This window comes from Rhyacophila brunnea, unplaced genomic scaffold (assembly GCF_057557595.1).
Source record: "Rhyacophila brunnea isolate RB1 unplaced genomic scaffold, BYU_Rbru_1.0 scaffold_9, whole genome shotgun sequence".
In the NCBI taxonomy this organism is placed as follows: Eukaryota; Metazoa; Arthropoda; class Insecta; order Trichoptera; family Rhyacophilidae; genus Rhyacophila; species Rhyacophila brunnea.
The window spans coordinates 42,818,418-42,846,187 of NW_028233361.1; the positions used below are offsets into that span (position 1 = coordinate 42,818,418).

The window sequence follows — 27,770 nt, forward strand, 5'->3', positions numbered from 1 at the left end:
TTTTTAATTTGCGATGGCACGGAAAGAAGATAACCTCGGATTGAAGTTTTCATAAGTTATTTGACTCATATCATAATGAAATGTGCAGTGGAATCGTACAAGTCCATCCATTTTACAATGAGTAACGCCTTTTAGTTGTTTGGTATTAGATCACTTTTATACTGTAGCCTGTACTGTGTTAGCCCCGTTTATAACTGCTATTGTGGAACAATTTAACCTTGAACATGCGCAGGAATTCGGTAGGGCGAATGGGATTATTGTTACAGTATTTACATCAAGCCTATTGCGTCGCTTTCATTAGATTGACGCCAATCCGACTGTCATGTTCATTGTTAAAACTATCGAACCTCATGGTAATGCGGTATATGTTTAAAGTGAAACAGTTCAATGAACGTAGCACCACTGACAGGGCTGCATGCATCAATGTCGAAAATTAATAATTCATGGTAAGTTGAAAGATATCTGTGTCATTATGATGCCCCTCCCCTATCTGTTCTTAATATTATGCGAATCAACATTTTTATTGATCAATTAAAACATTTTGTAATACAACACACGATTGCAGAACTACAAGGTTCTAAGTATTTATTTATGACAACACATCATCGCTGTAGCATTGGTTTCCCGAATAGACCAAATGTTCAGGAGACGAAAAACAATTTCATAATCCTATATTTAAATTGTTATTTTTACAACATGTGAATGATGTATTCATTACCATTACAAAGTAATTTAAAGAAAGGGATGGTTCTAGTCCAATTAGAAACAAAAAAACATTCTGCATTAAAAGGTCGATTTCGACAAAAACGGATATTCGGGAAGCCAATCCTATAGCGACGACATGTAACAGTTTAGAATACTACTTCATTGTTACATACGTTTGTTTTGTCGATAATAGTAGTATTAGGGCCTTGTCTAGTTGGCGTGATTTGACTTGTGCGTAAAAACTCGCGCGCATTCCAGGTACATGTGACCTCATTGACCTGTCCACATGTAATCGCCGCGTGTCACTTCTCACGCGCGGTCGAGGTACAGGTGACCTCATTGAGCAGTCCACATCCAGTCGCGGCGAGACAGGTGTCATCTGAACAAGCGCTCTTAGGCTCGCGAACAGTATTTATCACCTATTTAAAACGTCTTTGTTGTAAAATTCGGAAGAAATCCATATTTTATTTCACCAGATAACTGTGTCCTCGTTATATAGTACCTTTTCAAATTATTCTTTCGTACATTGAATTTAATAGTCATTTGACATTATACAGTATAATATTTTCGGTAAAACTCTCTGATAGAGTTTGCAATTGATTTGTAATTTTTGAGAAACTGAAACATTTTAATCTGAGACATAATGACACAAATATCTTTCAAAGTTTACGGATAGATTTCTAACACAATCAGAATTCTTCATTTTCGGCCTTCGTACGGCACTCACGGCTTTAAAACAAAACTTCAAAGCCTATTAAACAACTCAATTTTGTAAAAGTTTCATACGACTTAAAAATGCATGATATTCCAATTGTCGATGCTAATTTTAGGCATATTAATATGTATTATAAAAAATTGACCATGAGTTCAAAATTACATAAATGTACTTCACTATCACAGTAATTGGAAATATTGCCATCACACGTAATATAAATTGGGAAAAGCTTTAAGACTACTGATTAGGTATGTCACAAGTGGGTTCGCATTTTAGGTTCTACTATGAGATTTGTTTTTCGAATTTTTAGGACATATAAAAAGCCGATTGGTTACGATGAGTAGATAAGCGAGTGACAATTAACGCTTCGGCATTATTTATTTGAGGAATCATTTATAACTGCAAACGAGTAAGTACACACAATCTATATTAAAAAAAGTGACAGCCGTTGCTTGAGTTTAGAAATTGAATTTCTTCCATTTCATTCTTCCAATTTCCACATTTATGTGGTTTATCAAGTTTTTCATTCATCACTAAATGCATTCAAATGTCACAATAGAAATAGTGTGTAAGGCTTCTTCTATATAGTTCAAATTCTTTTTGAGAAGCTGACTTTCACTCGGATATATTTCTAGTGGCAGAGGTCGAAGTGTATCGAGTAGTTTCACAATAATTCTTTTTTATCAATGAGAAATGATCGGCCGTAGAGAAAAATAAATAAATAATGGAAAACACAGCCTTTAGCCTATAAAAGATGAGGAGAAGACCACAGTATAAAAGCGTACCGAACACCCCCCCTTAATCTTCAAAATGATATACACTCTTTCGCTGAGCGGAAAGTAGGGAAAGTTAATCTCGGGATGCCCCGATGATGGTCAGAATATAGAGGAATATGTTGATGACGTCAAGGTAGAGATTGAGAGCGGCGAAGATGTACTCCTCGGGCGAGATGGAATACTTATGGTTGCCGCCCATCATAAGCTGCGTGTCGTAGATGAGATAGAACGAGAAGAGGATGGCGCCGAATGAGGCGTACACCAGCGTCATGGTCTTGCCGCGGTAGAAGATGGAGATGATGCCAAACAGCATGAGCACTACAAGCAGCACAAGCAGGATGCCGCCCATCTTGGTGAAGTCCCACCGAGTCTGGAAGGCGAAGAGGGTCAGCGCCAGGCACACCACGGCCGTTATGCCCACCGCCAGCAGCACCTCCTGACTGTCGTAGTTGGATGCCGCCATGGCTAGCATGAAGCCCTCCGCAAATGTGAACAGCGCCAGGAAGATAAAGTTCATCGGAGCCTTGCGGCGCACGCTCGCGCAGCACGCCATCGAGATCAGGGTCACCAGCATCACGGCCAACGCTATCCACCTGCACAGAAATAACAGGGCGTCGATAATCATATTTCAAACCTGGGATGAACTAATATAATTCAGGGACTCTTCTATATTGTGTGTGAACAATCCTACTGACAATCAGAGGAACTAAAAATCCTTCTGCCATTGTATCTATAGAAAAAAAATATTTTGCATGTTGCATAAATGCATTGTTTGTAAATATACATATACATACGTACTATTATTTGCTGTTTTACGCGATTGCTTATCAAAATATGTAATAATAATGATGGTTCATTGTATAAAAAGACTTCTTTTCAAATTGTGACATAATTGCAATGCGTGGTGTGGTTATCTCAATCTCAGTGCAGCTCTGACAAATAAATCACAGAGCATAAAAGTGTAAACTTGCTACAGATGAATTTGCAATGCGAAAAGAGTAGCAGCTTGCATACTTTCATATAAGATATAAGCTGCCTAGGTGGTCATCTCGGGAAACACCCAATTCAGTGGTGACGATATTGAAGGGGTCTTACCACAAAGCGGGATGGGTCCTGACGTATCTTTTGGTGGGTTCGTGCAACAGGCAGATGGCGATGAAGCCAAATGTGATAATCAACTGACACATTAGGATTCCGTACACCTGAAAACCAACAATAACAACATTTAACTTACGACTTATATAGACAATGTTGCGAGTAAAGGGAAACAAGAAAAAGCTTTAAAATTTAATGGCATTTCTGTGATAAAAATACTGTGATGCATTCGTTGATATAACGACTATAGGACGAAGTGTGTGAAAAATAAAATGACTATTCTTCTTTCTTTTGACCACGTCCGATCCTAATAGGATCATATGGGCCAGACAGAGTGGAGGTTTGTATCAACAGATTTTTATATTTATGAGAAATGGATGTTAGCACTTGCTCAACTTATTAGATCCATACTCTGACTCCAAACACAAATGGAACCTGGGACCCCACGACATTATAGTCTGCCAGAATAATTTCATAACAGGTAAAAGTGATGGAAACATTAACTCTACCCGCATTGTAGTAAGTCAATTTCCAAACTGTGTTTATTTGTATAAGTCAATTTTATTGCTATTTTTATTGAAAAGAAAATAATTAAATTTTATGGAACATTTTTACAGAGAATCGTTACCTGCTCTACCTACATTGCAATATGGGTGACTCTTACAGGTTTCTGTTAGACAATCTATAACTCTTTCTGGAAAAAGTATTGATTTTTGTGTTTCAGTTTGTCAATCTTATCTTCAATAATCTTATGGTATGTTGTAGCTTAACCACTGGGGAATGACAAAAGAAATGGCGTATTTCAAAAAAATACTACCTTATTCTTAGGTCAATAATTATTATAAAGCAATCATTATTCGTAGGATGTTTATCACACTTGAATAGTCAAAAACATAGCTTATAATGAGTATCTTTAAAATTATCTTCAAATGTGTTAATCTTGACCATTTTTTGAATAATAAAATGCCTAATTCTTGTCAAATTTGGAATCTCAGAGATTATCAATATAAATTTTTATCGTAAATATTTTCCTAAAATTATCTCATCATAAATTATACTAATGGTTTTATAAATGCGTTTAAAAATTAATAAAAGTAAAAAATCTTAACACCACTTGCACAGTTATGTACCGAAATATGACTATATTCTAAAACATTAGAGCGAGAGGTTTAAAAGAATACTATTTTATGTAATAAAAATACTTTATGCAGTCATCAAATGTTTAAAATAAATATAAAGGATAATAAGGCTTCAAAATTATATAAATAGATTATCTACAACGTTTAAGGTATGTCCAGGATCATGCTTTGAAAATAGAACAAAAGCTCTATTTTGACCTACGCTGAGCATGTCCCCCCTTAAGTATTTACATTTTAAGTAAACTTTGTGTATAAGTGGAATGAAAAAAACATGTCAAATATAGTTTTTTGGGTTTTTTTAGCCTTTTTTTAATACAAAATGACATAGATAAAATGTCCATGATATAAGTAAATAATAAAAGGAAGATATACTAAATCTGGAGCTAAATATAATACTCTTCAAGATATTTAGAAGATGGAGGGCCATTTTATGTTTTTTACAATCTCAAAAACCTCATACCTAGCGAACTGATCATTATTTTGACAAATTTAAATAAAAATAGATTTTATAAATCAAATATTTCTTAAAAAATATATTGGACTGTATATAACTAACATCATAAAATGATAGCTACATTTATTATTAAGTAATTTCAGCTTTTAAAAAAATCAAAATATGATTAAAATTGTTTGATTTTCATCATGTCCTGAATCCTGTAACACCGGCGCCGATAGGGCGCGATGGGTTAAAAGACAAATGAAAATAGTCATCTAATTGTATGGTTTACCTTTCGGATGAAAGCCATTCGGATGCTCTTGTCATTGAAGTCGAATCCTTTGATGGACTGGTCCTCCCCTAATTCACCGCCGTCGTTGTTGGGCAAGTAGGTGGGGGGAGGTGCTCCGGGACCCGTGTAGTTTCCGCCCATCGGGGGAGGTGGGTAGCCGCCGCCGCCCGGGGGGATGTATCCGCCCTGAAAGAAATAACAATATATATATTGCAATAACTATTATAGCAAACCAATCATTACCATCAGTAGGTTGATAATAAATACAATGTGTAAGAAAGAATTGAAGTAAAAATTGTGCGCAGATGTATTTAAGATTTTTGTTCCAAACATCGGTAAGTCTTTATAATATGGTCAAAATGTAATAAAAAATACATACACATTCTATAATTATATTATGAATTTATATGATACTTAATGATTTCCAACTTCCAAATATAACAAAAACATAATATGATAAAAATGATTAAAAATTGAATGACTTACAGAAGTTGATAAATGAGAAAGATAAAAACAAATGTTATGTCCAATTTTATTATGTTAAAACTACAATCCGAGTGAATCTTTTTTTTTTTTTCGACCATGTCCGATCCTAATAGGATCATATGGGCCTCCACAGGGTAGAGGTTTGTATTGACAGATTTTTGTTTTTTAAGCCACTTGCTCAACCTATTAGGTCCATAAACTCACACACAAATTGAAAAACAATATGTGTACTTGCCAGACCCAGGATTCGAACCTGAGACCCACAGCGTGATAGTCCAACGCTTAAGCCACGCGGCCACTGTGTGTGTCAGAATGAATCTTAGCTGTCAGAAATGGATAATCTACAATTCAACCATTGCGGAAAATATGTATTACGTAGGATAAAGTAAGTTAATTGTTTGTTTAAAATCTACACACCTGATTAGGATCCGGGTATCCAGGGTTCACGAACCCGGTGGGAGGAGGTCCAGGGTATCCTCCCTGAAAACCTGGGGGAGGATAGCCGCCTCCTTGAGGGGGATAACCGCCACCTTGTGGGGGATAGCCGCCTCCCTGGGGTGGATAACCGCCTCCCTGCGGAGGGTAACCGGGCTGGCCGAAGCCACCATAACCAGGCTGCTGTTGACCTATTGCGAGAAAGAATATTATTACTTGAACAATTCAATAAATTAACTATTGACATAAACACTGCGATTGAAGTCAAAGCAAAACAACAATCGTGTAATGACCACTATGATTCATCACAAATAATATTAAAAAATACAGCTGAAGCTTTTCTTAAAAATAGTTTTCATCTGAACAAAATGCAGATAATCGATTTTCACTAGATATTAAGGAGGAAAATAATTATAAGCCAGTCGCACATTGAAAATCGTCTCGTCCGGGATAATAGTCATAAATCAAAGCTGAGCGCAACATACAATTTTTTTATGTGCGTATAGGAAGGCCTTGCGAGGACAATGACGTCACGCACCGAGCCAAAATGAATGACGAAGTGTGACATTTTGGGATTATACCTGTGCTGCATGTCAGGTGAAAATAGTTGCATGTGCCTCCAGATGTCTTTTTCAAACTAAAAATTCGCATTCGACCAATCTGCGGAGCTGCATTTGGCAACGCGTGTTTTGTGAATAACGACTACGTTACATCGATGTATTCGACACGTTGCGGGCGAGACGCGTTTTGATGTGAGAGCCGGCTAAGGCTGATCGGTTAATGTTTCCTGCCAAAAAAAATGGAAAATAAACGTTTTGATTTTTTGAAGAAATAGGAAAGAGTGAACCTTTAGATAATAATATATTAAACTGTGGTAAAATACATATATCATGGGAAATACGGAAGACAAAATGTTGCAATTGCTTGGAAGTTACAAGTCAATTACAAACTCCATCGAAAAATTAACAGAATATGTTTTACTTAATATTAAAAAAGATGAAAAGAGAAGATATTATAGTGCATCAAGGTGACAAAATAATAATTTGAAAAAGTACTATAACCATGGATATCTGATGTAGAATGGTGTTAGATTCTTGCAGCAGTGAAGGCGACCCATTTAGGTGTTGGGTTAGTTACTTTAAAATGACACCAACACCGTTTCATTCTGAACGTAATGCCAGAAGAATCTGTCCATCCTCTAACAAATATGGCTTTATTCACAATTTTAACAAGACGATGTTTACAATAATACTTATTCATGGTATTGACATATTATGTCTTCCCTATAAAGTCAACGAATTATTTAGATATTTAAAATCGCAAAGATGTTTAAAAATACTTAATTTATGACTTTCATGCAGCACCTTGGACATTGATTGTTTTTCTATGAAAATAAAAATACACTATGAAGTAATTAAGAGTAAAAATCATGTTTTTTTTCATGCAATAAAATGATGTCTTAACTCATTGATTATTGACTATATATACCACGTTTTTATTAGCTCGTATTCTTATTTGTTTTTTTTTTCTTGTGTCCAGTACATTTTTTTTCTTGTTTGTCCAAGATTTGTATTGGACGATTGAAAATTTTTAACTAACTTCCCGACTAGCTAGACATTTGAAACTTTTAGAATACATCAGAACACGACGACAATGCATTCTTTTAATACTTTTAGCCATTTTTAAGCAGAATTGAATTCATTTTCAGTTAATTCTGTTTTGTATGGAAAGTTATTATTGTCGGTTGCTAAGAGGGTCCTAGCAACTAAATTATTAATATATACGTGCGTTACTATGGAAATCAATATGAAATGTCAAAATGACATTTTAATATTCTATAATATTTATTCAGTATTTCTACCAAGTACAATAAAAAGTTTTTATTAATACATAGCATTCATTGTCAAGTTTATATGATTCAACAGAAAATTTAAAAATGTGGTATATAAAAAGTTCTTTTTATCTTGTAATTATTTTTGTAAATAGAATACTAAATTGACTTCCGACAGTCTTCAATGAAACACGATAAAATATTTTCATTGGTTATTCATTTAAACTTTTAAAGTACATTGTGCTGCAAGATATATCATTGATATCTGCCAATGGCGAGGGGTGGAGGTAGGCTGTTAAGATTCAACATAAATAGTGCACATTAAACTTTTTCAGTCATACTTATTTGTTTTCATTGAATGAAGAATACAATTTGCAGATGGTGCTGGTTGGTTTTTAAAATCCGATTAAACCATGCCTAAACGAAACCATAATAGTTTAGGTATGTTATGGGCGATCCGACAAAAATAGTGCACAATAATTATAATCATACTTATTGGTTTTAGTTGAATTACGACTACATATTACAGAGGTTAGTTTTTTTTTTTTAAATTTATTAGGTCCTGTCTAAACCAAACCATTATCGATAAAAAATATTCTTCTATCTATAAAATATCGAAAATTATGTATGATTTAATGGCATAATTTTAGATATTTTATAGATAGAACTTTTGACTATTATCTATTATGGCTTGGTTTACGGAGGGTTTAATTGAATTTTAAAAAGTAACCAACACTGTCTGCCAGTGGCGAAGGGTGGAGGTAGGCTGTTAAGATTCGCTATAAATAGTGCACACTAAACTTTTTTAGTCAAATGTATTTGTTTTTATTGAACTAAGACTACAATTTACAGATGGTGTTAGTTAGTTTTTAAAAATCAATTAAACCCTGCCTAAACGAAACCATAATAGTTTTGGTCTAATTTGGGCAATACGACAAAATTGTGCACACTTTTTCATTCATAGTTATTTGTTTTCGTTGGATTAAAAATACATATTACACATATTGTTGGTTATTTTTTTTTAATTCATTAAGCCCTGCCTAAACCAAACTATAATAAATAAAAAATATTATTCTATTTATAAAATATTCAAAGTTATGTATGATTTAATTGCATAATTTTAGATATTTTATAGATACACATGTATTTTTTGACTATTATCTATTATGGCTTGGTTTCTCAGGGTTTAATTGAATTTTAAAAACTAACCAACACTATCTGTAAATTGTAGTCTTATTTCAATGAAAACAAATATGTATGTCTGAAAAAGTTTAATGTGCACTGTTTATGGCGGATCTTAACAGCCTACCTCCACCCTTCGCCACTGCTGTCTGCACATTGTAATCTTAGTTCAATGAAAACAAATACGTTTTGACTGACAAAGTTTAGTGTGCACTATTTGTGTCGGATCTTAACAGCCTACCTCCACCATTCGCCACTGATATGTGCTGTAGTGTAGTTAGTTATATATTAGTTATATCACAATAACAGGCTAGATGCATGATTCATATAACGATGAATGTGCATTGTGAATTTAAAAAATGAATAGTATTTTTACTAATAATATTATGTTGAGGAATATCCTATCGTATTCATATATCATTCATGACAAATGTACTGCGTACAAACAATAAAATAGAAAAAAGTCGATAAATAGGCACAATGTATACCATATGATGAATTCTTCCTGAATTTAGATTATGAACAATAATTCCAATTCGGCCCCTAAGAGTCAGAAACCTATCTTAATTTTTAACAATTTTGAGTTACGTATGGCACTGGACATTAAATGATATCGAGGGTATACTGACAGAACGCATTATTTCTGTTTTTCTGTTTTAAATGCCAAAATGTATACAATTTTACGCTCTATGTCCTGGTAAAACGCACAAAGGCATAGGACATAATGGTGAGAAAATAGAAACATTATTAAATCATATTGTTATGTTTTTATTCTGATAGAAAGCATGATAATGACATAATGCGTTCTGCGTATACAAAATACAGGACTTGTAACATGTCGTATATTGTGTTTGCCATAAAGGTTAGTCTTTATAATGTAAAAAAAAAGTCCTTTTTGCGATTATCTCAGAACTTGTTTTAATGAGTTAATGGTTTCTGTCAGTATACCCTCGATATGTTATGTTAAGTGACAAAGAAACTTATCAAAAAATTCAATGGATGAAAGACAAGTCAATACATATCTCCTAGAAAAACTTTCTTGTTGTCTGTGGAATGTAAATTAACTTGTGTTTGGGGTCTCCTGTAAAGTAGAGAAAAATGAAATACGTTTCTTTGACTCTAAGGGGCCGAATTATGGCAGATATAACTTAATTTCACAAAATATATATTAAGTCAGTTAATGGATTTTCGTTGTATTCAGATGGTATACAAATATTCGAATCAAATAGATAAAGATCTACTGATTACTGGTGTTACATCACCTCTCAGGTGCTAATTCGTGTGCTTCTATCATGCAATTATAAACATATGCGAAACAATGGCAGAACACAAAAAAAAAATGTTTAGATAAAATTATGAGTTACAAAAAGCGGCAAATTTGAATCATTGACATTGAACAAATCTGTGTGTGAATAAATAACAATGATATAATGTTACATGTTCACATTAATTGGAGTAGTGGGTTAATGCTTGTTTCTAAATTAACAGATTACACAACGACAACCACTACTTTTCGCATAAAGACTTAATTAATACAGTAGGTATGAAGTATTCACTTTTACTAATAGAATAAAACATGCATAATTTTGAAAACACTTCTGAGAAAATATATTATAACCAATAGAAAAAAAATCGGTGTGTGTACTTATGTACGCGCGTTAAAAGTTATACTTCTTTGGAGTAACAAAACAAAACTTGTGATAACCTAGATTCTTCGAATAGCTCTTAATTATCTTGTTAAATTACACTCAAGAAAAAGGACCGCTTATTGGAACGCCGTTGGTTTATTTCTATACACTTTAACTTATATTACTAAATTATACAATTATTTATCGTTGTTTTTATTTTTAAAGTAACAACTGCTACTATGACGTTTAATAGTTTGTTTACCTAAGGAATTGCAAATGGCCGACAATAATAAATTCGCTGCCTAGCAACGGAACAATTCTAAACTATAATATTATACTGTATAATCGTAACGATTGCAGTATCATTTTGTGGCGTAATGGTTGTGCGTTCGGCTGATAACCGAACAATCGTTGGTTCGAATCCAATCGAGTGTTTTTTTTTGTGAAAAAATAAATTATGTGTTACATGTCACACGCCAAAAATACACTCTGATCTGATTTTACAAACGCGCCTAAAGAAGTACAACTTGAAAAAGTAACACATCCCGCAGATCGAACCTGCATCTCTCGGTTTTGCACCCATGCACATAGATCACTATGCTAAAGGCGCCATACTTTATTGCGATAAATTTTAATTAATGGCTCTTAATACTCTCTGAAGCGCTTACCAAATTGAGCTATTATTGGCGATAATTACTAACCGACGTCACGGATCACGGTCAAGATTGTTTGTTGTAACCACAGAACAGATAATAAATAGAATACCGATAGGCCATGTTCAATATGCCACATGTCGATGCAGAGTTTTGAATGTGTGAGTGTCCTACGAAAATGAAACACGCATTATGCACATGCAATAGTGTGTGTAATACACCAATATTAAATGAGCGTAAATGAATAAACCGAGAGCAATTTTCGGTATTCGACGTATAACGTATTCTTGACACGAGTTTAAATTTATTCCGTATTCTTCCTTACTCGAGATCGGTTGCCTGCATCTGCTTACCCGTTAGGTATTTCAGTTCCCATTATTTCTGAGTTCCCTGGTTGTAACTTGACTTGAACTTGCTAATAATTTTTAATTAACAATTTTTTTTATTCAACGAACAATTCACAAGATTTAAGAATGTAACATTCTAATTATTGAACATACATAGAATAAAAACAAAAATAGAATGCAGTTATTGTAATTTATTCTTACACGTTAAGTATTTGGCTTTTTTAAATATTGACGTATGGAATGGAAAAAGAAGATTAGTCTTCGAAAAAATCGAAAAATTAGTTAATTGTGCCATATGACCCACAATACATTATATGCGTAAATGAGAAAAAGGATCAATCAATCAAAGTCAAATCAACACCTCTGAATTACTTAATTCTATATAGAAACATTGAAGTTCTCATGCAAAATGGTCCAAAAATAAATTTTTATTTTGCTTTCCTGAAAACTGGCGATTTTATACATAATGTATTCTTCCTTTCGCACATGGAATTATTGTTGAAATATATACAGATAAGAGAGATAGAGATATTTCGACTGGTTGCAAGACAATGAGCAATGACAAAGTCATGAACGGCTGCATCATATAACTTTGAAGGATGTTGTCAAAAGCGTGTTCTCATTTCGAATGAGGAATGAACATCCTGCTTCAAATTGATCGGGACGAATAACGCATTTGTTTCTGTATTAAAATGTGATTTTGATATTAAATAAATGATTCTAGGGCATTTTACTTTACGGGCAAATTTCCAGGAACATAATATCTCAACCGTAAAGTGGTGTAATAGTGTTGTGAGTAAGTAAAAAAATATCTGCAATAAAAATAGTATTATTTCTCATTTGGCAAACATTTTAATTACAAATCGTCAGCTGCAGAGCTATTCTAACTCGCATTTGAAATATTTTGCAGAAGAATTTTTTGAAACAGCCACTTCAGTTATTATTATTTATTATTTATATAGACAAGTGTATGCACCATTTTTTTCCTCAATAATTCTACTAAAATATGATGCATACATCAGTGGCGAAGGGTGGAGGTAGGCTGTTATGATCCGCCATAAATAGTGGACACTAAACTTTATCAGTCATACGTATTTGTTTTCATTGAACTAAGGCTACAATTGACAGACGGTGTTGGTTAGTTTTTAAAATTCAATTAAACCCTGCGAAAACCAAGCCATAATAGATAATAGTCAAAAAATCCTCATCTATCTATAAAATATCTAAAATTATGCCATTAAATCATATATTATTTTGGATATTTTATAGATAGAATAATATTTTTTATCTATTAGGCTGGGGTTAGTGAATTCAGTCAAATTAACCAACAACGTGTGTAATATGTATTCCTAACTCAACTAAAACAAATAAGTATGAATGAAAAAGTGTGGATAATTTTGTCCGATCGCCCAAAGTATACCAAAACTATTATGATTTGGTTGGTTTAGACAGGGTTTACTTGATTTTTAAAAACTAACCAGCACCATCAGTAAATTGTAGTCTTGATTCAATGAAAAAAAATACGTAAGTATGACTAACAAAGTTTAATGGGCACTATTTATGTCAGATCTTAACAGCCTACCTCCACCCTTCGCCACTGGCATACATTTATCCAAGGTTGTTTCAAAGAACTCTCTCGTAAAAAAATTCAAATGTAAGTTAGAATAGTTCTGCATTCAGCTGACGATTAATATAATGAATACCTAATCACAAGCGCAAGACCATTTCAATGTTGACTGGCAATAAAAATAAGGAATCTAATATTTTTAAACATTAATCTTACATAGAGTCATCCGAATATTTTGTTTAAAAGGTCAAATACAATCCATTTATATTATGCGAAATAAAAAAACTCATATAAGTACCATAGTCATTTCAAATTATATATAATAATAAGACTCACTCCCCCACTTAGAAATTCAAAACACAATTTAGGTAGTACGGAAAACTTTTCAAACTATGAAGCATGTTTTCTGCAATACGACACTATATAATATTTAGGAGGACATGGAGTCTTGTGATCCACCGCGAGTGGAATGAAAGAAGAGTGTTTCACATAATCTATCTTCACGGATGGACGAAGATAACAGATGTTTTGCGACTTTCACGGTTACTTGTATTAATATAATATTGGATTATCATCCGAGTACTTTTCTTTCTTTATTCCTTGACATTTTGGGCTCATTGCAGAGGCCAGTCTCTAAAACAGCTATACTTAACCTGCGGCCGCTCAAGCTTTTATGTGCGGCCCGAAACACATTTATTATCAGGAACATGATTTTTAATTTTGACATAAACGCTTGGATACACATTACTATTGTTTATAATTTTTAAAATCTCAAAAATGTTTTGTAAAAAAGGGGGGGGTTACATGATTTTTTTTCGTCACACCAGTAGTGATGCGGCCCGCGTTACTTTACAAATATATGTATTTGGCCCGACGAAAAAAAAGGTTGAGTATCATTGCTCTAGAATGTCAAAGAAAGAAGGAGGAAGAACACGCGGTGACAACCAAAAAATCTATTACGATCATGATAACGAATGCTATGAACTAACCTTCCATCACTAATAGTTGTACCAATTGATAGAGCAATAAGTGTGTCCAATAAAACTGCTTCCGATATCGATATATTTTACTTGCGTGGGACTGATTTTTTGGTGCACGTTGTTTTAATACATCCTTATAATAGAATGTGTACTAATATATCATTTTCTATATTTTTTTTTGATCACACTGTTTTTATATATATTTTATTATTTCACTGATCACTAATTTTCTTAAAATTATATTTCACATCACACCTTTTACTTATAATTTGTAAAGTTCAGTCGTGTAAACAGTACGGACTGTCGGATAATACTAACGTCCATTCCATTGCAATTGGGACAATTTAAAAATTATCGCAAACGGATACGTTAAACTTGCTTCCAAAAATAAAACATGATCCAATCACGACAAAAAAACTAAGTACAATTTTATCAAAATTCATCTACAAATTACGGCCGGATTTGTACAACACGTCCATTCAGCTGAACAATATAAAACACAGTGACCAGTGTTTATGTAGATTTAGAGCTTTGACGGCCTACAATTATTGAGATAACAGCGAGCCGAAAAAGTTAAACGTGTGGGAACGGATGATAAAAGCTGTATAACATTGAATTATTTAATTGAAGCAATGAAGGATTACAGAGTTTGCGAATGCAATAAAAGAAATATTATTCTATAATAGTGTAACATAATGACTGCAAAAATAATAGGTATAATAATATGACGCCTTTATAATCATGTCGGGAAACTTGTATGAAGGTAATTGAGATGGTAAAAATGATTAAATCGACTCGAGAATAATAATTTTCAACACAGATTGTCTTCTCAAATGATTCATTATTAAATTCCAAGATAAAATAATGATATTTCTGTATGTCTATAAATGTTTTTAGTTTCACACCTTGGCAAAAAAATGCATGTTGTTTTGTTCAATAAAGTGTTTAAAAGACCCAATGGATTGGGCGAATGGTAAACAATCAATCAATGCTCATACAAAATCTATTAATAAAACCTCCACTCTGTGGATGCCAATATGCTCTGCTTAGAATTGAACATGGTAATTTTACTTTTATAATACACTATGCCCGTGGGATTAGTGATTGCAATACCGAACGAAAATATTAATACTGGTATTTCCTGTTGAATACCGGTATTCAAAAATAAAAGGAAAAACCAATAAATCTATTACTTATATGCAATGACATTATTAATGGACAACGCACTCAATACAGTAGCTAGCGAGTAAATTCGTGCATAGCGACATTTCCACATGTGTAGGTAGACGTCACGCAATTTCCATTATGCGATATCACGCATCTGGAAATTTATAGCAATATCACCTTTATTGTAATGGCGTTAGAACGGTGTTTCTAGTATCAATGTTCATTTGAGCGAACCCGTTCGAACCGAACCATTCGGCAGCCTGAAAAAAAGCATCATGAATTTATAGCAATATCACCTTATTGTAAATGGCGTTAGAACAGATTATGTCATTCGACAGACCCGACAAAAAAGTGAGTTTCATTTTTTTTTCTAGACGCTTCGTCCATATTAATGTCATTGTTTATATGTAAAAATCTCTTTAAATATTAATATTTTTTCAAATTCAGTTATTTTACATATAATGAACACGACAAATTTATAGCATGGTCACCAAGGACAATGAAGGTCCATGCAAGTAAACCAGACATCGCGTAATCCGATAAAACAATACAGCCCTGTTAAGCCTTTTATGTTAATTATTACATTTTATTTCCACTGCCTATACCGAATATGTCGGTATTGTCCGATTTTTGAAACTAGTATTTCGGTATCGAAAGATATTAAGATACCGGGTTTGAAATACCGGTATTGCAATCCCTACGTGCGATATAGTCCCACAAAGTACATATTAGATACATGGCAATTGCACAATTCCCACAAACTTATTTATAATGATTGAGATGTTGAAAATCAACATATTTGCAATTTGTGTTTTAAGCAGAACAGATGTAAAATAGTCTGAAAACATTGAAGTATTCAAATAGATAATGACATTTAATATAAACAGTGTTATCAGTAGACAATGTGAACATAAAAAAAAACACAAATCAAATTGGCAATGACAATAAACATTGTGGCACATGTCAGTATTCTCAGAGCTGGAAAGTGATTGCAAAATTTAATAAACATGAAATAACTAAATGGCTGCCAATGACATCTTAAGGTGCGAACTTTTCCTTGAACGGAACGCCGCTCATACAGAAATGCCGTCTTTGGACGTCCCGCTTTAAACGGGACTTTACCAACGTAAATCAATTATTTTAAACATACAAATATGTTGAACACAAGACATATATTGGGAATATCGTCACATACTCAGAATTGAAACAGAATTCGTTTTTTACCACTTGAAATGTACTTGAATTGATTTTTTTTTAATTTTTGCAATAAAATTCGCAGCCTGCAAGGTACTGCCATACCATACACCTACTGGCAGTAAAAAGGTTAACATGTTCAGGGAAATGTAATAGGTGTGTAATTCAATATGAAGTTATTAAAAGTGAAACTTGAAACATGTACATTTTTTAATACACTACTAATAACCATGACCATCAGGCTAAAGATAAAGAGATAGGCTGTTCAGATCTGACATAAATAGTGCACACTAAACTTTGTCACTCATACTTATTAGTTTTCATTGAAGGAAGAATACACATTGCAGATGATGGTTAGTTTTTAAAATTCAATTAAACCCTGCCTAAACCAAACCTTGGTAGTTTAGGGATGGATGCCAGGGTGATTTGACAAAAATAGACCACACCTTTTTTTTCCCCCGACCATGTCCGATCCTGATAGAATCATATGGGCCTCCACAGAGTGAAGGTTTCTATTGACAGATTTTGTTTTTTACGAGAAATGGATATCAGCCGACTTGCTCAACCTATTAGGTCCATACCCTGACACACACAAATTAAAAAACAATATGTGTACTTGCCAGACTCAGAATTCGAACCTGGGACCCACGGCTTTATAGTCCAACGCTTAAGCTGCGCGGCCACCGTGGGTGTGCACACTTTTTCAGTCATACTCTTTTGTTTTCGTTGAATTAAAAATACGAATTACAGATGGTGTTGGTTAGTTTTTTATAAATTCAATAAGCCCTGTCTAACCAAACCATAATCTAGATTTTTTTTGACCATGTCCGATCTTAATAAGATCATATGGGTCTCCACAGAGTGAAGGTTTGTATTGACAGATTTTGTTTTTACGAGAAATGGATGTCAGCCACTTGCTCAACCTATTAGGTCCATACTCCGACTCATACACAAATTGAAAAACAATATGTGTACACACTAGACCCAGGATTCGAACCTGGGATCCACGACGTTATAGACCGACGCTAAAGCCGTGCTAAAATTATGTTTGGTGTAATGGTATAATTTTAGATATTTTATAGATACAAATATTTTTAGACTATTATATACACATTGTAGTCTTAGTTCAATAAAAACAAATAAGTATTACTGACAAAGTTTACTGTGCACTATTTATGGCGGATCTTAACAGCCTACCTCCACTCTTCGCTACTGAATGATAGCATTGTCAGTGGTCACAGTAGATAATATCGTCTCTGTTCTGGCAGAACACACTAACTGGAGAATACTAGTTTTGAGTAATTTGACTTTGAAGTTGTTAAAATGTTTGAAATAATGGTCATCATGTGAGTTTATTAAGTAATCGTAAAAAGGATAACTTTAAAATAAAGACTGTTTATTTATTAAGAAGGTTTCCAGACGGTAAAGTTTGAAATAAGGAACATTTTGGTACTAACTCAATATGTCATTTTTTCAAATTAGTGTCTTCTGCCAGAACAGTGACGATATGCGACATTGATTTACAAAAATCGAATCATTTAAAATGTAACAAAAAATATGTAAATATTCTAAGTAATATATATTTTTTTCCGAAACCCCCTTCAAAGGCCAAGGCCTACTATAGTCAGACCGTGACACGAAACTGTAAACATTGATCGTAGTGCTAGTTATTGCTCATACTTAGAATGCAATATGGCAAACTGTTTGTAGAAATGGGCAATTAAAGAACTTCACTGCGAATAGGTGTAACTCGCAACTCAGTGCCATGGCGTGAATATAGTCGTCCTTGATCAAAGGCGTCCAATTTTTTCTATAATTCAATTGACAATAGTCTTAATTACAGATCATTTAAATCAATTAAAATTGCGGAAATAACAATTATTTTTTACAAAGGTTTAGTAATAAATTTATTTGTATTTATTCCACAAAATATATATACAGGTGGACCTCGACTTACGAACGTTCGACTTTCGCACAATTCGCTATTTCGCACATTTCAAAAAAAAAACTTTTTTTAAAACGTCGCGTTGGCCGTGGGGTTAAGATATCACCTTCTCGCTCGCTCACAAGCAAGTGTATTTCTTGCGTCACTTGCATCCTGCTCGCACTCGTCACTTTGCTTGTGAGCTAGCTAGGATAGGTTTTGTCTTGCGCAGGAGCGCGTGCGGGCGTGTTATGTTGTGTGTTTTGCTAATTTTATTCATTTGAAATATTTCACCCTAAAGATTTATAAACAAAAGTGAGAAACAGAAAAACTGCAGTGTTCATACGAACAAAGAGAAATCAAGGACTTATAAACTTCACACGACGTTCTGATTGCGGTGAATCTTTTTCTTCAATCGGACGTTCGTATGATACAAACAGGTCTACTACGATATGTTCAATTTTAAAAAATAAAAATAAAATTAAGGAATGCGTTCAAAATTGTGGAAATATATCTTTAAAGGTTGTTTCCAAAAGACACGGCATAGTTATGGATGAAATGGAAAAATATTTGTCATCATGGATCGACGACCAACATCAAAAAGATGTCCCTCTGAATATTTCAATTATTCAAGCGAAGGCTCTTAGTTTGCACAAAGATTGGAAGGCTAGATTAAAAGAAGATTCCAACACGATTTTTCAAGTAAGTAACGATTGGTTTATATTAAATTCACTGGAAAATCGGCTGATTTTCGCGGAGAATTTATTTCCTCATTATCCAAAATTATTGAAGATGGAGAATATTCTTCTAGCCAAATATTTAATGTAGATGACACAGGCTTATTTTGGAAAAAATGCCTAGTCGTACATTCTTATCTAAGGAAGAATCAGTTGCCCCTTGGCATAAACCTTCTAAAAACCGATTGACATTGCTTCTTGGTGGAAACTTGGCTGGTGATTTAAAATTGATGCCAATGTTAATTTATCAACCAGAAAATCCCAGGGCATTGAAAGGGAAGGATAAAGAATTGCTTCCAGTAATCAAATAAAGATAAAAAAACTGGGTTTACTGCGTTAATATTAAAAGATTGGTTCACTTTACATTTCGTGCCAGCAGTTAAGCAATATTGTAAAGTTAATAATTTACCATTTAAAATAAGAAAAAGAAGAGTGGCAAACAGTTAACTCTTGATAACTTTTTAAGGGAAACATCCGCAAAACCCACTTAAACATGTCTCTTAAACATCTTATATTTACTTGATAAATACATATTTCAAAATACACACAATTTATTTTTTTTTTTACTTCCCTCTACTTTCGAACATTCAACATTCGCACACCTTTTCAGGAACCAATTATGTGCGAAAGTCGAGGTCCTCCTGTATATCAATCACGTATCGATTCTCGGTCAGAACTGTTTCCTTGCTTATCAGTGCATCTATTCTATACATACCAGTGGCGAAGGGTGGAGGTAGGCTGTTAAGATCCGCCATAAACAGTGCACATTAAACTTTTTCAGACATACATATTTGTTTTCATTGCAATAAGACTACAATTTACAGATAGTGTTAGTTAGTTTTTAAAATTCAATTAAACCCTGAGAAACCAAGCCATAATAGATAATAGTCAAAAAATACATGTCTATCTATAAAATATCTAAAATTATGCAATTAAATCATACATAACTTTGAATATTTTATAAATAGAATAATATTTTTTATTTATTATAGTTTGGTTAGGCAGGGCTTAATGAATTAAAAAAATTAACCAACAATATGTGTAATATGTATTTTTAATCCAATGAAAACAAAAAACTATGAATGAAAAAGTGTGCACAATTTTGTCGTATTGCCCAAATTAGACCAAAACTATTATGGTTTCGTTTAGGCTGGGTTTAATTGATTTTTAAAAACTAACTAACACCATCTGTAAATTGTAGTTTTAGTTCAATAAAAACAAATAAATATGACTAAAAAAGTTTAGTGTGCACTATTTATGGCGAATCTTAAGAGCTTACCTCCACCCTTAGCCACTGATACATACGACTGCTATCGAGGGTAGTTTATCATATTTATGTATTGAGGCAGTTAATTATTACAATAACTTAACCGTCTGAACCGTCATAAAGTGCTGTTGAATGTTTTAACAGCACCTCTCTTGGCTATGTTAACAACTGTTAGAGCGAGATAGACAGTTTTGATGGCTAACTTATTGTAATAATAATTATTAAACTACCCTCAATACCCGCCGATAGCAGCCTTGTGTAAAGAATAGATGCGCAGGCACCATTAGCGAAGGGTGCTAGACCAGTCAATACGCTCTCCAAAGACAGACATTTTCAGTGATGTTCCTGTATTATGTCATTTTACTGTATAACATTGTTTAAGTGTTTTATTTAATTTTTTCGAATAGAACCAATTTTTTTCAATTTAAATCAAATGTTGTGAACGTCATGAATTCTGATTTCTTGTGTGCACAATGATTTGCTTTTTTAAATAAATATACATTGAAAAAGCGACATCGATTCTATTGACCAACCGTGTGTTCGAATCCGCTAACGGCTTCAAGAAATACACAAAGGCCACTCTACGTACTAGGCCTACGCGAATGTTTATAAATAATGTGTACAGTAAGCAAAACTACCAAAATAATATTGCAACGATCTAAACAAATCTAAACGACATCTACGATCCAATGATGAAAATAAACCTGGATATTCCGCCTGTTGATTCGGCCACATGACAACCCCTTGGTTAATTACAAGCAATGAAAGCGATTAGTATTAGCGAGTACTCTGTCTCCCGTCCACCTCTAAAGCGACAATGTCCGCAACTGGAAAACAAACAACACAAAATGGCGGTCAATGTAGATGTCCGGTTATAAAAATGGAGGGTACATACTGTTCATGGTGTTGTAGCTTGGCCGGGAGCCGTCGTTTAGTCTGCCGCCAGAATCCAGAATTGTTGTGACTCGCTACGGATGCCGGACAGGCGATGAAAGATATTTAGTTTCCCTGCGTTATACAATAGAAATGTTTAATACATTCAAACCCTATAAGTTAATATTTACTTTATAGTTAAAACTATAAGTTTTAAATATTTTGATTTTGTTTGGCAAACAGGCATTCTTCATAACTGTCTGCAAGTATAGATAATTATTGTTAATAAAATATAGGGGAACCCCGATTTTACGCATAAAAGATTTCGCATTATCTTGATATTTGCATGTAATTTCTTTCTGCAGTCCTGTTTCATTTGGCACACTAACAAATACAATATTATAAAATATAATCACACAATAATATCATTTATTAAGGGGGGTTTCCTCTCAAAACATTATTTAATCTGAAATTGAACTGATAATAATTTCCTGTTTAGATAAACAGCAACTGTACCTTGTAGCAGATAATATTGCAGTGAAAGGGAAAATTTAATCAGCTATACAATTATTTGAAATTGACATAGGCACTGGGAGTTCATTTGACACCCCCAATGAACAAAGCAGTAACTCACTTTTCGGCTGTTTTGAGTTACGACATCACGCATACTATGAAAAAAATACTCTTTCTGCCTGTATTAACATTGTATCTCTATGTATACCAGTTGCAGAGATATGAACTCGAAAAAGGTTATAATTATTATTTTTAATAAGAAAAAGTAAGAAAATGGTAACTTGAATTACTTCATTTTATCAGTTAACAATATTGAACTGCATACATGTAAAATAGTCATATAATGAATTACAACTTTATTCTACGGCAAAATTTTCGCAAGTCATCTGTCTATCGTTTGTATTTTATTCTGATAATTGCAGTGGCCAGAACAAAAATAGAGTTGTTTTTTGTATGTACTCATATGCTGCGATGGTTTTAAAGTTAAGTTACAACAATATTCCATAAAAAAATATTTTTTTATTTTAAATCATCTCACGAAAAAAGTTGTAATATGAGTTACAACATTATTCTTTGGAAATATGTTGTTTTCTGACAAGTCGTAACTCATAAAAAGTATACATCCAGTTGATTTAGAGATAAAACATCAATATACTTGATTACCAGCAACCAGCTGACTACGTTTTTTAACCATATTACCGGATATTTTCTTCCTTGCATTTCGATATGAGAATTTTTCGAACTTCCATTTTGCTCTCCTGAAAAATGACCAAAAGTGAGTTACTGCTTTGCAAGTCGTGGGTGTCGATTTGTATGACTTTAAAAGGAGATAAAACCATGCAGCTTCTTCACACACCAAAGATGAAGAAGTATCTGCCCTTTCTTCAGGATTTCGGTATTCTGGAAGGTCACTAAATACTATTGACAGCAAAGATGTTGAAAACCTCTTTCTATAGATAATGAATGTATGAAATTGAAGCAAAAAAAGACCACTCTTCCACAGATTAAGTTTAAGGGGAATGGGACAACTGGACTCCGGACAATTGGACGCCGCACTGTCGTATACACGTATACAGAACGTAGACGAGGTATTTTAATCAGTTTCTATCTACTACTTAGTAGTTCTAATTCATTTTACTCTTAACATAATGTATTCTTTTTTGCGGGTTGAGAATTACCATGCCTAAGGCTTTATACAAAATAAAAGACTCTTTTTTCGTTGAAACTTAAACATATGCACGATTAAATCATTATTTACGTCTGCATATTTACATTCTCACCAACTATTGAATCATAATATAATCATTTAAATATAAATAATAATATTAAATATTTTTTTCGAAAGTACCTATAAGTACCTAACGTCTATTTATTTTCGAATTCCGTGGCGAGTTGTCCCGGTGCCAAATCGTCCTAGACCCAGTTTAAGTTAGCTACAAATGACTTCGCATTACAGGTTCATTTGCAGAGAACTTCACACTGCAATGACATTTATTTGCCAATTTGCAGGGCGAATAAAAAGACAATCCATCACAATGAGTAAATAACAAGTCAGTGATAACTACACTTCGGTTCGATACATAAACATGGCCGCCATGTTGCGTGAATATACCAAATTAACCATGCTTTGCATGCTTGCTGAATGTTTTTAAATGTCATCAAAAATAACATATAATAGTACACGTGCATGGATTTACTGGCAACAATAGTGCTTAAATTAATCTATCGCAATAACAACTTCTTACACGTAATACGTACAACTTTTTTGATTCATGAATGCAATCTTGCAACTTGCATGATAATACGTGTTTACACATACATTTTCTTGAAATGATCGCGATAATAAGCAGTGTCAACAGCTCTTTCTATTTATAGTCCTCATTCTTTGATCGACAGGGTGTAGTATACAACAAAACTCAGTTTGTGGATTTGAACCTATGACCCAATGGCATGGCCCCCACATCTTGAAGCGAGCCCCAGTGCCAGGATCTTTGGCGGGCCCCCCGACCCATCGCTAGGGTTAAAGTCAGTGGGACTTTTCACAGAATCATTTTCTAAATGTTGTTTCAGGTAAAATCAAGGGTATTTGGTGTATTTTTAGTGATGTTTTTGTATTGTTGAATAAATCCATTTGAATTATGGAGTTGTAGAATATTGACACGGTATTCAAAAATTGCATCACACATTTTTACATTTTAATATGTTAAGACTCTACAAATAAGATGCGAAACTTTTCTCCTTTTTAGGGCAAATTTGTGATGTGTGTTTATCTCACTGAGACTTATCAGGTAGAGTGGGTTCCCAGGCTAGAGCCCTATCAGCCCCCGCCTTGTGGATGCCATGCCCAATGGTTTAGAAACGGGCTATACATTACTTCATTAGTCAAAACTTGGATAAAAACCTTCTGGTAAAAAAAAAATGATATTAAGAATTTCATATGTATTTTTTTGAAATAAAATAAATCATTTTTATACAGATTTTAAATATCTGCTGGACATGGTGCAGATAGGAAAATGTTTCCTAGAAATATATAACACTACAATAGTGACATGTTTACAATAAGCATTGTGCTTTTTCTGGTGTATGAGTGTACACCAGATAAGATATGAAAGTCACAAGTCAACATAGGAAGGTTTAGTAAATATTAAACAAAATAACCTTTTAATTTTAAACAACCAATTATAAGATAACACTGCAGAATACACACTGCCAGGTGAAGGTGAATGGCCAACTGACGGAGGGCTTTGAAGTATCTCGGGGTCTAAAGCAAGGAGACGGATTGGCTCCCATGCTGTTCAATTTAGCCCTCGAATCCGCCATCAGAAAGTCTCAAGTGAACAGGAGCGGCACTATATTAAGCAGACCGAGCCAACTGGTTGGCTACGCAGACGACCTCAACATGATGGGCAGATCCATACAGATTGTGAAGAAAGAATTTGACCACCTAATGGTTCCACATAATGACTTAATGGTTTAATTATAATGAGATTGGACTACCTATTAAATTAGAGGGAGTATTAAGCTGGCTACATATGGCTGGTATTATACATGACAGCCACATAGTTTCCACATGGCACACATATACTTGAACAGTTTACGCTTGAAGCATGCATTGAACCAATATAATACCCCGTTTACACATGCATGGATTTACTGCTGATTAGAGGTGGGAAAACTGGTCGATTTTAAGACTAAGTATACTTACTACCAGTATAAAAAAATACTTGGTAGGTATCGAAACTTGTTCCAAAATACTTAGTACTAGTTACTTATACTAGTATTTGGGATATTATATAGAGCGTTTGGCATACTTAACTTTTTAGAAGCCATTTTTATAAAAATTGTTTATATAATTATTATCCATTTACACAATCACGCATAAAATTTGAATTCGGTTTATAAGTTCTAATTATAACACTAAAAAATCGAGAAACTCGATGTGACGAAAACAGATAAACGTGTAAATACTTGAGTATAAGTCTCATACTCAACTGGAACTAAAACTAACTCCATATTATTACTATAAAACGAACATGTCACCATTTCTGTCCTTCACTATACCAACTTTACAATTGGGGAGAAAGGGAGACCAATGACAGTTGAGTATAACACGGCTAGACATACGTGTATTATGCTATCTCGCCTGCGCGCATTTAATGTCAATAGTATTGAAAGTCTACCAACAGTACCAACTAGCGAGTCTAGGCGATGATCTCACCGCATGCGTTCAAACTTCGAACAAGTTTATTGGGCCACACGTAGAGTATGGGTGGTACATGCCGAGACTTGAGTACGCAAATTGGTGACAGTATTTCTAACTCAGTATTATCGTGGCCATAACAAAAAAATGCATGTGTGAACACGTATTATCGTGCAAATTGTAAGATTGCAGGTACGATATGTACCGACCAAATAACTCAATTATCTTTAATTTGGTAAATGTGCCGCAGAGGTGGACATGAGATTTTACATCTTTCTTTTTAGACCAAACCAAACCTAACATAACCTAATCTAACCTACCCCAACCTAATATTACCTCATATAATCTTAGTTTGCGATAATGGTGCATCAAAATGTATGAAAATTTCAAATTTTCAATAAACGATTATTGGATCGAAAAGCCGATGCGCCGATAGAAAAAGGTATTTATTATAATTGTTTACATGGAATAAACTGTTTTCGTAAAAAAAAATGGTACTGTTCGGTTATATGGAATACAGCGGAAAACACATTTTGAAAATTGCCGATAAACTGGATTATTTGTTAGGTCAACCTAACCAAACCTAACCCAAACTAACAAATAATCCAGTATATCGGGTATTTTCAAAATACGTTTTCTGCTGTATTCCGTATAACCGAACAGTACGAAAAAAATTATAAAACCTCATGTCCACCTCTGCAGCACAATTACCTTTAATTTAAACTATGGTCAAAGTAGCTTTGCACACTCTAATAATATAATATAACTTATAATGTAGATAAAAACACCACAAAATTGTGTTATCACTTTTATGCATAAATAGGTATAGTATCTCAATTATAGAAGTGGTAAATGTAAATGATAGAGAGAAGTCCTCTTGCTTTTGACCCACTCAATTATTACATTATTATTCAAAATAAGAATGTTTTCAGGTTGTCTGGATTGGTTTTCAAAGATCACCATTGAACTGTTTTACAAAATTGCAAGGGCAATCAAAAATTAATTAAGTTATATTGATTTTATTAACGAGGAGCTGTCTAGCCTAAATATATATCGAAATAGATTTTCTACGCACCTTTCAATCAGGGAAACGACTATGGTCACACTTTGCAACAATGAAAGTAACACGAAATATCAAGGTCTATTTTTAATTGACAGAACGAAAATGAAACGCAAATAGTGTTTTACGAATTGTTTTCGTTTGACACAAATTCTGTTTGTACGGAAAATGATGGAACACTACGCCCTCAGGCAATTTGTACGTAAAAACATGATATTTTAATAAATGACACAATAAGTAGTTTAATCACCTACATACGTCAGTATGTTAAAATTGATATTGAATCGATTTCACTGCTTGACATTTTATGCACTGTTGTGAAATAAATTCATGATTCATTTTGTATTTATAACTGCAGAAAATGTAATGCTATTGACCACAAGTTCCACTATTTATCTCGGGCTTATTGTAAACAAGTCTGCGGGATCACAAAATAAAATAATAAACGCAATTACATACATACTAGCAGTAGTAATTACAAAACATGACCGTGGGCTAATAGAGAAGTTATTAGAAGTTGTGTGACGATTTATTAAAGTCTAGGGAAATGTTTATATTATAATACTTACACAGCTGATACGCTGGAAATGATTAATGTGTATACGACAAATTGTTATTGATTTACCAATTCTAAAGAAATGCATGAGTCATATTTACATACCTACGTGCGAAATATATCAAAATGGAGGATTCGATCGATACTATCGTCTGTGATCGGTGCGAGATTTTGAATTTATAAAGCAATGATATAATTTAATACTTACTGATATCAGTTGATGTATAGTTATCCAATTGAAAAACCACTCAACCGCGAGATAAGAATGCTTGAATTGTTTTTATCGCGCAAAATAACAGCGGCTGGAAATCCTGACAACACAAGGTCGTTTCCAGTTTCCCACTTTTATTACATAAATGTGGCCCACTGTCAAAAAATATAGTTCCATAATTAGATTGAACACGTCTGAACATTATTAAATCGTGTAAATATAGCCACTAAGCAACATGTTCATAAAAAGGTCTAAATTAAACGCCCAAGGAAAAGTTAAAATCAATCGTTACGCTTATATT

At 33.6% G+C, this 27,770-nt stretch overlaps 1 protein-coding gene across 4 annotated transcripts; it reads right to left on the reverse strand.

Annotated features, from left to right (window-relative positions):
* Positions 1-5: 5 nt before the first annotated feature.
* LOC147063675 (protein lifeguard 3-like) lies at positions 6-27,607 on the reverse strand. 4 transcript variants are annotated; one of them, XM_085959827.1, is made up of 6 exons: positions 27,467-27,607; positions 21,452-21,564; positions 6,062-6,270; positions 5,159-5,344; positions 3,292-3,398; positions 6-2,789 (listed from the first exon to the last, which is right to left on the reverse strand). In XM_085959827.1, exons 2-6 carry the CDS (start codon positions 21,456-21,458, stop codon positions 2,270-2,272), a joined length of 1,029 nt encoding a protein of 342 aa, XP_085815953.1. In that variant the 5' UTR covers positions 21,459-21,564; positions 27,467-27,607; the 3' UTR covers positions 6-2,269. The 4 variants fall into 4 exon arrangements, with proteins under 4 accessions (XP_085815953.1, XP_085815955.1, XP_085815954.1 ...); XM_085959829.1 differs by lacking the exon at positions 27,467-27,607 and adding an exon at positions 26,957-27,225; XM_085959828.1 differs by lacking the exon at positions 27,467-27,607 and adding an exon at positions 26,718-27,225.
* Between the last annotated feature and the right edge of the window lie 163 nt (positions 27,608-27,770).